At 56.2% G+C, this 11,860-nt stretch overlaps 5 protein-coding genes across 5 annotated transcripts; 3 read left to right on the top strand and 2 right to left on the bottom strand.

The window, feature by feature from the left end:
* Positions 1-270: 270 nt before the first annotated feature.
* BO95DRAFT_372209 (uncharacterized protein) lies at positions 271-1,368 on the bottom strand (the record flags this gene model as incomplete). The annotated part of the gene is made up of 1 exon (XM_025582991.1): positions 271-1,368. A coding segment is annotated over one exon (1,098 nt), but the record flags the coding sequence as incomplete, so codon positions are not given.
* A 109-nt stretch (positions 1,369-1,477) lies between these two features.
* On the bottom strand, positions 1,478-3,071 carry BO95DRAFT_255754 (Zn(II)2Cys6 transcription factor). Its single transcript, XM_025581477.1, has one exon. The coding sequence runs from the start codon at positions 2,932-2,934 to the stop codon at positions 1,705-1,707; it is 1,230 nt and encodes a 409-aa protein (XP_025438350.1). The 5' UTR covers positions 2,935-3,071; the 3' UTR covers positions 1,478-1,704.
* A 381-nt stretch (positions 3,072-3,452) lies between these two features.
* Positions 3,453-6,225, top strand: BO95DRAFT_476268 (beta-glucosidase; the record flags this gene model as incomplete). The annotated part of the gene is made up of 7 exons (XM_025589920.1): positions 3,453-3,525; positions 3,601-3,706; positions 3,763-3,824; positions 3,875-3,900; positions 3,989-4,113; positions 4,168-5,452; positions 5,527-6,225. The coding sequence occupies 7 exons, from the start codon at positions 3,453-3,455 to the stop codon at positions 6,220-6,222; spliced, it is 2,373 nt and encodes a 790-aa protein (XP_025438351.1).
* A 424-nt stretch (positions 6,226-6,649) lies between these two features.
* Positions 6,650-8,212, top strand: BO95DRAFT_421878 (uncharacterized protein; the record flags this gene model as incomplete). Its single annotated transcript, XM_025584577.1, has 4 exons — positions 6,650-6,900; positions 7,063-7,538; positions 7,560-7,692; positions 7,804-8,212. 4 exons carry the CDS (start codon positions 6,650-6,652, stop codon positions 8,210-8,212), a joined length of 1,269 nt encoding a protein of 422 aa, XP_025438352.1.
* A 2,019-nt stretch (positions 8,213-10,231) lies between these two features.
* Positions 10,232-11,754, top strand: BO95DRAFT_446568 (lipase 1 precursor). The gene has a single exon (XM_025587419.1). It carries the CDS (start codon positions 10,263-10,265, stop codon positions 11,550-11,552), a length of 1,290 nt encoding a protein of 429 aa, XP_025438353.1. The 5' UTR covers positions 10,232-10,262; the 3' UTR covers positions 11,553-11,754.
* Positions 11,755-11,860: the final 106 nt, after the last annotated feature.

Genomic DNA, 11,860 nt, shown 5'->3' on the forward strand with positions numbered 1-11,860 from the left:
ACTGTCGTTCCTAGCGAGTCCCCAACCCAGGAAGGCTCCCCCAGCAGACCGATATACCTTTACCGAGTATGGTCCTCGTCAAGGATCTATCGCAGCTACAACCTTAGCATAATCTTCCCAGAAGCCAGGACAGAGAGTTGAGATGAAGACGAGGAGGTGATCTGCGATGAGAACGTTGCCCGTGCGACATGCCCTACTCATCCAGGACATCCCACGATGATCACAGATAAACATTACATATCCTCCTCTACAACCACAGTACCAGCCATATCACCACCGCACCGGGACCCAATACTTCCGCCAGCCAGCCTCCGTGTCGGCCTCCCGCCACTGCTCCACCCCGTCGGCCACCCCATCCTCCCCCTCAGCCCAATCCCCCGCCCGCACCCGCTGCGCCCAGCTCTCCAGCACCTGGTGCAGCGGGGTGTCACGCAAGGGGATGAACCCGATGAACTCGCACTGATACAGATCATAATTGGCATCCGCCGGGTCCTCATCCAACCACGGATTGCCGCCCATGCACGTGCCGTCGCTGAGGCGGGCCCAGCCGTGGCGCCCGATCCCAAACGGCAGCAGCAGGCGGCAGCCGTTCTCGCAGCTTTTGACCCTGCGATCGTCGGCCGTCAAATACAGGCCGGCGGGGCGCGAGGCCGCGGTTCGTCGGTGCTTGTCGTCGCCGAAGTCTGCGAGGAGGGAGTTGAGGCAGAGATCGGGGATGGGGACGGTCGTGACCGTCTGCCCCGGCGTGTTGGCGGCGGGGTCATCGGCGAGGAAGAGGAGGGTGGGCTTGATCGGCCGCGCTACGGGGAGTGCACGGCGCATGGCAGATTGATATTCGAGATTTTGCAGCGGTTGGGCGCGGAATTCGGCCTCGGTCGGGAGGCGGATTCCCGGGGCGAGGTAGCGGAAGCGAACCGGGCGGGGGATGGCCGCACTCGTTGCGGTGCAGAAGCGGTTGATGAAGCTGTTGGGGACGAGATGGGCTTCTGAGCGCACGGCGGGATCGGACCAGGGGAGCGTTAGCTGTGCGGAATCCCTGCTGCTGCTGCTGCTGCTGGGTAATCGGATCTCGATCTCATGGACCAGGTCCTGGAAGGCTTGCACGGCCTTGTCGACATCGGCGGCGGTATACGTATGGATCCGCCACGGGCCGGTCGTATCAAAGGTAGAGTCACACAGCGTGTCAGTCCCGATATCCCCAGTAGGCCACTGCCCATCCACCCGCGCCTCGATCTTGTTCTCCGTGATCATCTGGAGGTAGTCCGCATAGATGTCTTCGAGCGGCCGGAAGCCGTGACCATAGTTGAGGATCGGGTGGGTAGCCTCGCGGCTCTCGGCGAAGACAGCTTTGCAGGTGATTTGGTCGAATCTATGCACCTTGCTTAGGGCACGATCTTGATAAAGACGGAGGTGGTGAGTTGCGGCAACCTACATGATCCCCCATTCATCGCCAGAAGACCGATCTCCAACTTCTCAGGGTTAGTCCGCCCGTTTCTATCCGGGCTTTGCTCAAAACGTGTGGCCTCACCACGGATTGGCCCTCAAACCCCTATTTTCAGGGCCATCGCAGTAGTCCCGTGAGTGCGCAAGGGGTCCATCTTGTCGGGCCCGGGCCGATACCCGATGTAACCCAGGATGGCTATTACAGATTCTATTACGGAGTAGGTACTCGTATCTCACCAAGCTTCGCAATTATCAAGTCATTCAAGTAATCACAACCTTAAATTGTTCTGCCAGACACCCCGCCAGCGCGCGAATGCGCCAATCCTCACTGCGCACCAGCATCCCGCAAATCGAGCGGCATTCGTTCCGCGCCCGGTCGCGCATCCACCAGAGATCCAATCTCCGCATTTGAGTCAGCCAGACGGCGAGGAGCAGCAGAGCCACTTCATCCTTCCGATGGAGGAGCTGCACGAAGGGTGATTCCATCTCGACGAAGAACCGGATATAGACGCCAAACAGCTGTGGGGCAAGATGCTTGCCCACGGCGGGTGTTTCACCGATAGTACACAGGATGTTGTAGGCGGAGAGATACACGTTGGTGTCGGTGGTGTCGGCGGGTTGGATGCTGCATAGCTCCGCCAGGTGGGCGGTGAGGTGCGGTTCCTGTTGGAATCGGGATGCCTGTGGGGCCTGCACAGTGTGGCGGTCCTTTGCGAATTCCGTGTACCAGAAGGTCTGCGGGAGGTAGGAGTTGTATGGGTGGAGGATCGATTGGTGGATTGCCTGCACCTTGATCCAGGAGAAGGCTTGGTCGATGTCCTCTTGCCCGGTTCGCGTGACCCCTGAGGTTGATTGCGTTGAGGCCGGATCCGCGACGACCAGGACATTCATCAGGAAGGCGTTGGAGTGCATCAGGTTGGCGGTCAGGACCGACCGGGGCTGCATCAGATCCCGGTTGTAGAGGGTGGCGAACTGTTGGTAATGATGATAGAAGACGGGCAGCAACCGGTGCCTGTCCGGTTGAAGATGAAGGAGGTCTCGCGCCGACACTGCCAGAATCGCGTGAAGGAGCGATGGTTGAGAAAGCGACAAGGGAAGCATGTGCGTCCGGTAGATGCGTTGTCGCTGTGCTCCGATCAAGCGTCCACTGGTATGAGTCCAGAAATGGTGAAGAAGATACTCCGCGGGGAGGGGAGCACTGGCGACTTGGTTGACCCCCGCCAGCGTTAGGGCATCACCGTGGATACTGCGAGGTGAGCTGGCTAAGTTTGGGTATAGGCACGCCACGCCCCGTGCGATGCATTTGCGGCAGCTCGGTCTGGTCTCATCACATTTCACCCGTTTCCCCTTACAGGCGTTGCATCCATTGCGGGACTTGAAGTGCGATTTCCTCTGCCCCCCCGTCTCAATTCTCCGGATTAGTTTCTCGCGCTTGGATAGAATCGGCGTGCCATCCAGGCGAAACCGATGCTGTGTGGTGGCAGGGAACATCGAGTCTGTATCGATCCTACTCCTACACACAAATCCGAGGCCGAAATTCTGGAGTTGGCAGTGTAGCCTGCAATCTCGCTAAACGTACCCCGCAAGTCCCCGCAAGTCCCCGCATTACGCTTGGTATTAGGGCTCCAGCCTCCAGCGTTTTGTTTTTCTACCCATTGTAGTTAGTACTCTTGGTATAGTCAACCGGCAGATGGGGAGATGGCTAACTGGATTTGGGAATTCTGGCAATACGAATTGCCAAGCCCTTCCCTCGGGCTCTTAGCAAGCAGTATATCACAACAAGATCCTGATACTGGCAAATCATCAGTCCGTTCCTTTCGCATGCATGGTCTTGGCGTTAACCGCGACTAGGGTACAGTGTGGGGAGCAGTATGAAGCTGATCGGACGACTCGGCCACTCCTCTCAGCGTGCCCTGCCTGTTGGTGTATAAATATCGAGCTTTTGCCTCTCAGCACTTGTTACTGTCATTCAAGATCAGTTGGAGCCAGTCCGACGCAGAATCACAGCCATGGTGTCTCGGAAGCTTCTTCTGTTGCTCTCAAGCTTGATTAGCTGGGGTGAGTGCAGGGCGATTACTGGAGGTAAAGCTGGTATGTTTCCTAAAGAAGAGTCACTAAGCATTGTCTTATAATGCTGATTGGTGTGCCTTGGAACAGCCAGTAACGCGTCACGAGATTGGTCAGAAGCTGTCACCAAGGCTGAAGACTTCCTGGCGCAGCTCACCCTCGAGGAGAAAGCCTACATCGCGACAGGGGTTGCAGGGTAGGATGGAGCCTTGTTCGTTCGCAAAGAAGTGAACACAAGAGCTGATGGGTCAGACCATGTACAGGCTCCATCGCCCCGATCGAACGTTTGGGCTTCCGTGGCTTATGCATCCAAGGCAGGTCTTCCATCCCACCCTCGAGGTTTCCTTGACTAACTGGCTAGCAGATGGCCCTTTGGCAATTCGACCAGCTGTAAGTGGCTCTACATCCGTTCCTTTAACCTTCAATTCCTCCATTCCTGCTGTCAGCTATCTCCAACGAAGCTAATTCTTTCCCCTAGGACTTTGCCAGTGTGTACCCAGCGGGAGTCTCGGTTGGGGCGAGCTGGGATAAAGAGCTGGCCCACCAACGCGGCGTCCTTCTTGGCGAAGAGTTTAAAGCCAAGGGGGCCAATGTGATGCTTGGGTAATGTTTTTCAAGATGTAAGGTCGAGCTGCAAGCAACTAACATCGAAGATAGGCCGGTCGTAGGACCTCTCGGAAGAGACCCCCTAGGCGGTCGCAACTGGGAAGGATTCGGGCCTGATCCGTATCTCAGTGGTGAGCTCGGATACCAAAGCATCGTGGGGACCCAGTCTACCGGGATGCAGTCTTGCGTGAAGCATTACATCGGGTATGAACAGGCCACGGGGGCGAACCCTACCCCAAACACGGACGGGGTGACGATTCAGGGCTACTCGTCGAACATCGACGATCGCACCATGCATGAGATCTACTCGTGGCCTTTCGCAAGTGCAGTCCGGGCTGGTGTCTCGTCCGTCATGTGCGCATATTCGAGGGTCAATGGCTCTTACTCGTGCGAAAATAACCAGACCCTCAACGCCATTTTGAAAGAGGAGCTTGGCTTCCGAGGTTATGTGATGAGCGACTGGGGTGGTACGATGTCCGGAGCTCACGCCATTGAGAATGGACTCGATATAGACATGCCGGGAGGCGCTGTCGGCTTCGGGGGGACGTCTTGGGACAACTCCCTCTTCGGTGGCAATCTCATCCAGGCTGTGAACAATGGAACCCTATCGACGTCGCGCGTGAACGACATCGTGCTCCGCGTGATGACCCCGTACTTCTATCTCAACCAGGATCGTGCCGACTGGCCGCTCATCGACCCCAGCTCAAAGGAGCTCGGGGACTTCTCTGCCAGCATGGCCAACTATAGCTGGCCAGTGGGTGGCGAAGCGCATCGGGACGTGCGCGGGGACCACGGAACCTTCATTCGCAAGCTTGCTGCTGAGTCCGTAACCTTGCTCAAGAACCAAAACGGTGCTCTGCCAATCACGGAGATTCCCCGCTGCATCGCGGTGTTCGGTAACGATGCAGCGGACAAGTCAGCCGGCTTGGCCTCCTCCCCGGACTCCGAACTCATCGGTACCTTTGCTACTGGGGGTGGAAGCGGTTCCGGACGACTCACCTACCTCGTTTCCCCCTTGGAAGCAATCAAGACCTGGGCCAAAGGGAGATCTGACTCTTTGGTCCAGTATATAACCGACAATGAGCTTATTCCTGGGTTGCTCAAGCCCAACAGTGTGGGCTTCGGGGCGGCGATCTATCCCATCCCCGAAGTATGCTTCGTCTTCCTCCGCTACTACGTCTCCGAAGGCCCGGATCACAGCGACTTCGACCTCAACAACAATGGCAGTGCGGTGGTGAACGCTGTCGCCTCGGTGTGTAACAACACCATCGTGGTCACCCATTCTGGCAATGCGAATCTTCTTGACTGGGCGGATCATCCCAACGTCACGGCTATTGTGAGCTGCATCCTTCGTCCACATAACAACCAAGGCTAGTGAGTTACTGACCAAAGGACTTCTTGCTACAATAGATGATGGCCTACATGCCCGGCCAAGAGTCCGGCAATGCGATCCTGGATGTCATTACAGGTCAAGTCAACCCCAGCGGCAAGCTCCCATTCACGGTCGCCTACAACGCCAGCGACTACAACACCGCGATCGTGAACTTCACCGCCATGGACATCACCGACCCGAATGGACGCCAGGTGAACTTCACGGAGGGGCAATTCTTCGACTATCGTCATTTCGATCACGCCGGTATCACGCCCAGATACGAGTTCGGATATGGTCTCTCGTACACCAACTTCTCCATCGGGGGGCTTTCTCTCAAGGCCGCCAGCGGCAAGGGGAATGTTTCCCCTCACCCAGATCCGAGCAAGCCAATTCAGCCGGGCGGGAATCCCGAGCTCTATGAGGTTCTCGTCACTGTGAAAGTCAAGCTGACCAACACAGGCAGTTTGGCGGGCGCAACGGTGCCTCAGCTATACCTGGCTTTCCCGCAGGACACAACCCCAGCTGGAACCCCCGTGAAGGTGCTTCGAGGGTTCGAGAAGATCCATCTCAAGGCGGGAGGAAGTCAAACCGTGGCATTTGAGCTTACTCGCAAAGATGTGAGTTTTTGGAATGTCGTGACGCAGGACTGGGAGATTCCGGCTGGGACTTTCGAGGCCAAAGTTGGTCTGAGCAGTCGCCGGATCTCGGTCACAAAGCCTTTTGAGCTTTTGTAGGGGTGATGATGTATCTTATGCTCTTTCAAAGTGGCTATTAGTTACGTGGTGTGGTGACTAAACACACGAGTCCTCTTCACGGATGATGTTATCGCGATTAGACCGTGTCTAGTATGTTAGTGAGTCACAGTTCAGACATGAGTCAACCTTCTAGATGTGTATTTAGGTTGATGCAAACGAGAACCAAACTCACTCATAGAAAGTGGGATGAACAACAAATAGCTACATACAGACGCTGTATGCCTGAAGGGCAAAGTACTGTAATGTATTGTTCTGTCCTGTACTGTATGTATTACCAGGACACTACGATTCCCGGACCGATTGATCTGCTTTCAGCGTCCCAAGCTTTGAGGCTAAGTATTTGTTTCCCCTCTCCCCCTTTTCCCTATTTGACTTCTGGACAGCAAGCAAAATGTCTCAACAATTCATGACACACGTTTCCATCGGAAGATTCAACTTCGAACTCTGTGCAGACCTCTACAATCGAATCTTCGAGATTGGATGGAAGGGAAGCGGACGAAGCTGGGGCCAACTGCCCACCTGGTGGCAGCATTTCCAGCCTACAGATGCAGAAGCCTCGCACTACCACCCATGGATGATCGAATTCCTGAAACGTGTCTACTATCGCCCCGACTCCCCGCCGACCTTCTACTACGTTGGTAATCTGTCATCGGGGGAGTACCTCGTGGACGAGCATGTCAATGGTCTAGCGGAGGCACATGACTGCTTTCTTTATTTGCATCACTCGACCGGTTGGATGTGCGGCGACGAATATGGGATTCTGTACCATTTGGCTCTTTCAAACTTCAATCGTATTATGCTTGCTGATGCTTCTGATAGATTTGATCAAGTCGCATGCAAAGCCACGTTTGTGACCCATTGTGAAGATAACCTCGACCGAATCAACACGGGTCACGGCTGGAAGCCGCTGGAGGATATCTACCGCGCATATCTGGCGATGATCACGTCCCGCAAAGTGGAAGTCCAGCAATGGCCCAGCGGTCGATGGAAGTGGGAGACCGACACCGACCAACTCTGCCACTCTCCTATCGAGACAATAGGACCATGGCGGTTTCATACGTACACTCCAACGGATATTCAGCTGGCTGTCGCGGCCCTGCAAGAACTCTTGGATGCGATCGAGGCTCGCTTGCCGCCGTCAGCCACCAGCTTTGCTGATGCCGCTGCCACTGCTGGCACGAGTGGTAGTAGTACTCTGACAATGCTCCCCTGGGCAGACCCGAGCGTCCGCGAGGAGGGCCGCATCCTCCCGAACAGCTTCGCCGGGGCGTTCTGCGACGCCACCGCGACCACCTGTTCGACCGCCACCCGTTGAGCCTTCCGGTACTTGGCCCCGGGGATCCGCCTGCCCACGATCGCAGAGTTCCGCGCTCAGCCATTCCGAGACTATGAGTATGTACCCTGGTACCTGCGGGAACTGCCTCGTCTCAGACCGATTCGTCCCACGCTGTTGCTTGTCGCCGACCCCGAAGATCTATCATCATCATCATCATCATAATCCCCACCAATGATCGTCCCCGACCCCGGCATCGATCTCAATGACTTCCTGACCTCACGGAGGCGAGTCAGTCTCCCGGTCCCCGCTCGACCGCCGGGGCTATATTTAAGCGGTGATAACCGCGACAACCGCTCCTGGGAGTCGGGATGCCATCTGCTCCTGCCTTTCAGCATTGGGGGACAGGGCTGGGTGCGCCGCAGCGACGACACGATCCTGGGGAGGGATTACGCGAACGATCTCAGTCCGAGGCCAGGCAAGACCAACTCGGAACTGTATCAGTGCGTCGAGAATGGATGTGTTCCCCACCGTCATGTTCCCATTCACCATGTGCTGCGGAACTGGGCGGAGCGGGTGCGGGAGGGGGACTGGGACGTGGATGAGGACGGGGTGTCGGGGGGGATTGGGAAGTGGAGGGTGGCGGATACGGAGGAGATGTGGGAGAAATATCGCGTACCGATGGAGATTTATTAGATCGGGGAGTTGGTGCATGCTTCTTTTGCGGAAGCGGAGTTTGGTTGATAGATTTGTTTAAGTTTTATTCAGATGCTCTCGTGGTTGTTTTTAAAGTTTTATACACTATGTATACATGTAAATTCAATAAAAGCACGCGATTTTACTATAAATAAGGTACGTTGATCGCTACTGACTGGGACTCCATCGGTCCCTGCTAATATTCGATGTCTCGCGGTCTTTCTGCCAGTCGTCATATCTAGTGGTGATACTTCTGGGGTTGTTTGTATGTGTTTCCTATGCATCTGGAATGCTGATGAAGAGTCTTCAACTCTGTCTCATGAGGATCCCAGTGGCAGCCGGTGGTCCACTTCTTCAACACGTTTCTTCGTCTGAGATGTGGGATCATAATATATTCAGCATAAGAACGAAGACCACAGCCCATGAGTAGCAGACACTGTCTGATCTCAGCAAATTGGACGATTCATCAACTTTGAATATGCCTACAAACAGTATATGCTTACTGGCTTGTGCCTCTAATCGATGCTTGCTTGCTATAGCGAAACATCATAATTATCTCATTACTGCACCTCACCAAACGTCCTTAACTGCGGACAACCAATCAATTGGGCACTGATTGGACCAGAACCAGCACTGGGTGGAGATGGACGATCAATAATACCGAGATATATTGCCCCGGTCTCCGGAATCTCTGCAGGCGGCCCTACCCATGCGACCCACCACGTAATCGGCCAGACAAAAATGCTGCAGGGATGGAAAACTGCACACGGTGTCAGATATACGTGCGGAATCACCCATCATCATTTGAGCACCACTGACCGGATTAAAACTATCGATAACCGATTTCATTCACATGTTAGATCAGCAGGGATAGCCCCGAAAATCCTCGACCAAAACAGCAGCGGCATGCGGGGGAAGCTGTGCGGAGGAGGCTAGCGCTATCACACCATATGCAGGTGGGATCACCCTGCTGACTAGCTGACAAGACCAGGGATTTTCTCTGTGCCTGTTCCGGAGAAGCTGACCGATTGGACTTAGTGAGTTTGCCGGGCAGCAACCCAAAGTATAATTGAGTGAAGAAAGTCCGACGCCTACGTTGTGGTGTTGTGGTGTGCCGTCCCTCGCAGGAAACCAGGTTATGGCAGCCGAGGCAGCGGAGGCTACGACCCATTGCTATCGGTGGTCGCAAGATACATTTCCCTATCGCACCACAAAACCAATTGCAATGAAGAGAGTTTTGTAATGGGGCGCGGGTTAATCCGACTTTTCCGGGCTGTGCAGTGCTTCTAGAAGGTCACCGCTGGTTGGGGGGATCCACTTGGCGCCGTGGAGGGTTCGCCTTTCTTCTAATCCGCCGGGGCGCAACAATCAATTGTTCTGAACATCTTCCATCTCTACCAAAAGATTGAAAGTATATATGCAGAGTACATCCTCTCCTGACGAGCAACGAGGCATTCTAGAGTGGATTGTACATCCAGATATGAAACGACATAGTTTTCCAACCGGGGATGGCAGTTCCAAGGCAGGGCGAGAGAGTCTCTGCCTGGAGTGGAGTCACGGGAAGGCCGGAGCCCTGATCGCTCGCTATCTTTTTCCCTCCCCCAACGGACGCAGCGCTCCAGTCTCCAGCTCTCCGGCTTACACCACGCCAAGCAATAATAAGCAACAAGCTGCGGCTGAGTTCAGCATGGTTGAACCGACCAATCTCGTTAACGCAGCTGAAAATGACCGAAAGTGCCTGAGGGTTGCGGGAATAAATGATTAATGATTAATGGGGGATCCGGGCCATCCGAGGGAAATTCCCCACTTTGACTGGCTGCCCGAAGCCCGACACGAGGTTTGATGTCATTCGGCTTTGCTGCGCCGTGAACTGCACTTTTACAAGGAACTGGATCCTTCCGTCTAGTGTCTCCGTACCTTGCGGGGATTGTCGGTCAGCGCCCAGCACATAAACACAGCTTTTCCCCCAAAGCCACCGTACTTTGCCCTTTTCCCTCACCTTTTCCTCTTTCCTCCCCCCCCCCCCCATTTTCCTCATCCCGTGCTCGCCATGCTCTCTCCGGCCCGGCTCCTCCCTCTCCTTGGGAGTATTCTCCCTCTTGTCTACGGGTTGCCTACCACCAGCCCGTCCGTAGTGCTCCCTCCCACCGAGGATCCCTTTTACAGCGCCCCCAATGGCTTCGAGAGCACCCTCCCAGGCACCATTCTGCGCCTGCGCCCGGCCCCCGGCAACCTGACGGCGCTGGTCAGCAACGCCTCGGCGGCGTACAACATCGTCTACCGCACGACCGACAGCCAATACCACCCCTCGTGGGCCGTGACGACGGTCTTCATCCCGACCAACCCCAGCACGGGCAGCGACAACCGCACCGCGCTGCTCTCCTACCAGATCGCCTACGACTCCAACGACCTCGACGCCAGCCCCAGCTACGCCATGTACAGCTCGCCGCCGACGGACGTCTCCCTAGCCCTGAGCGAAGGCTGGTACGTCAACGTGCCGGACTACGAGGGGCCGCTGGCCTCCTTCACCGCGGGCGTGCAATCCGGGCACGCGACCCTCGACTCGATCCGCAGCCTCCTCTACTCCGCCTCCAACCCGCGGGTCACCCAATTCCACGCCCTGGGCCCCGCGACCACCCGCACCGCGCTGTGGGGCTACTCGGGCGGCGCGCTGGCCAGCGAATGGGCCACGGAGCTGCAGAACCAATACGCGCCCGAACTGACCCTCGCCGGCGCCGCCCTCGGCGGCCTGACGCCCAACATCACCAACGTGATGAACACCGTGACCGGCACGCTCTCGGCGGGGCTCGTCCCGGAGGCGATTCTCGGCATCGCCAGCCAATACCCGGAGACGTACGACTTCCTGGTCTCGCAGCTGCACCCGACGGGGCCGTACAACCGCACGACCTTCCTGGCGGCGCGCAACCTGACCCTGACCGGATCGGAGCTCTTTTTCGCCGGCCAGAACATCTACAACTACTTCGTCAACGGCAGCGACACCTTCCGGGATCCCCGCGTGCAGTACGTGCTCAACCGCGACGGCTACATGGGCTACCACGGCGTGCCGCGGCTGCCCGTCTATGCCTACAAGGCGATCCACGACGAGGTCAGCCCCATCCGCGACACGGACGTGCTGCTCGCGCGCTACTGCGGCGTCGGCGCCAACATCCTCTACGAGCGCAACACCGTCGGCGGCCATTCCGCCGACCAGATCAACGGGCACGCCGCCGCGTTGACCTTCGTGGGTGCCGTGCTCGAGGGCCGCTATGCCAGTCTGTACAAGACCGAGGGGTGCACCTTCCGCAATGTGACGGTCAATGTCACCAGCTCCGTGTTCTAGGTGCGGTTGGTGGTGATGGGGTGGGTGTGCGGAGGTGTATAGTATCTGGATGGGAGGGTTGTACATACTAATGCTTCGGGGTGATATGCGGGGGATGTAATTATGAGGAAACGGTGGAGTATGCTATGCTGATATGGGATATGCGATATATATACTAATGAAGATGAGGTTATGAGCTGTGGTTTGTTTGGAGGAATACAAGACTCTATTTGTAGTGAAGATTTTGGAGCGGTTGTCTTCGGTGTAGATGGTAGTTTCAGGTCAGACTTGATCTAGGCGCAGTATGTGTCGGGCGATCGCTCTCATCA

This window comes from Aspergillus brunneoviolaceus, assembly GCF_003184695.1.
Source record: "Aspergillus brunneoviolaceus CBS 621.78 unplaced genomic scaffold BO95scaffold_73, whole genome shotgun sequence".
Taxonomy (NCBI): domain Eukaryota; kingdom Fungi; phylum Ascomycota; class Eurotiomycetes; order Eurotiales; family Aspergillaceae; genus Aspergillus; species Aspergillus brunneoviolaceus.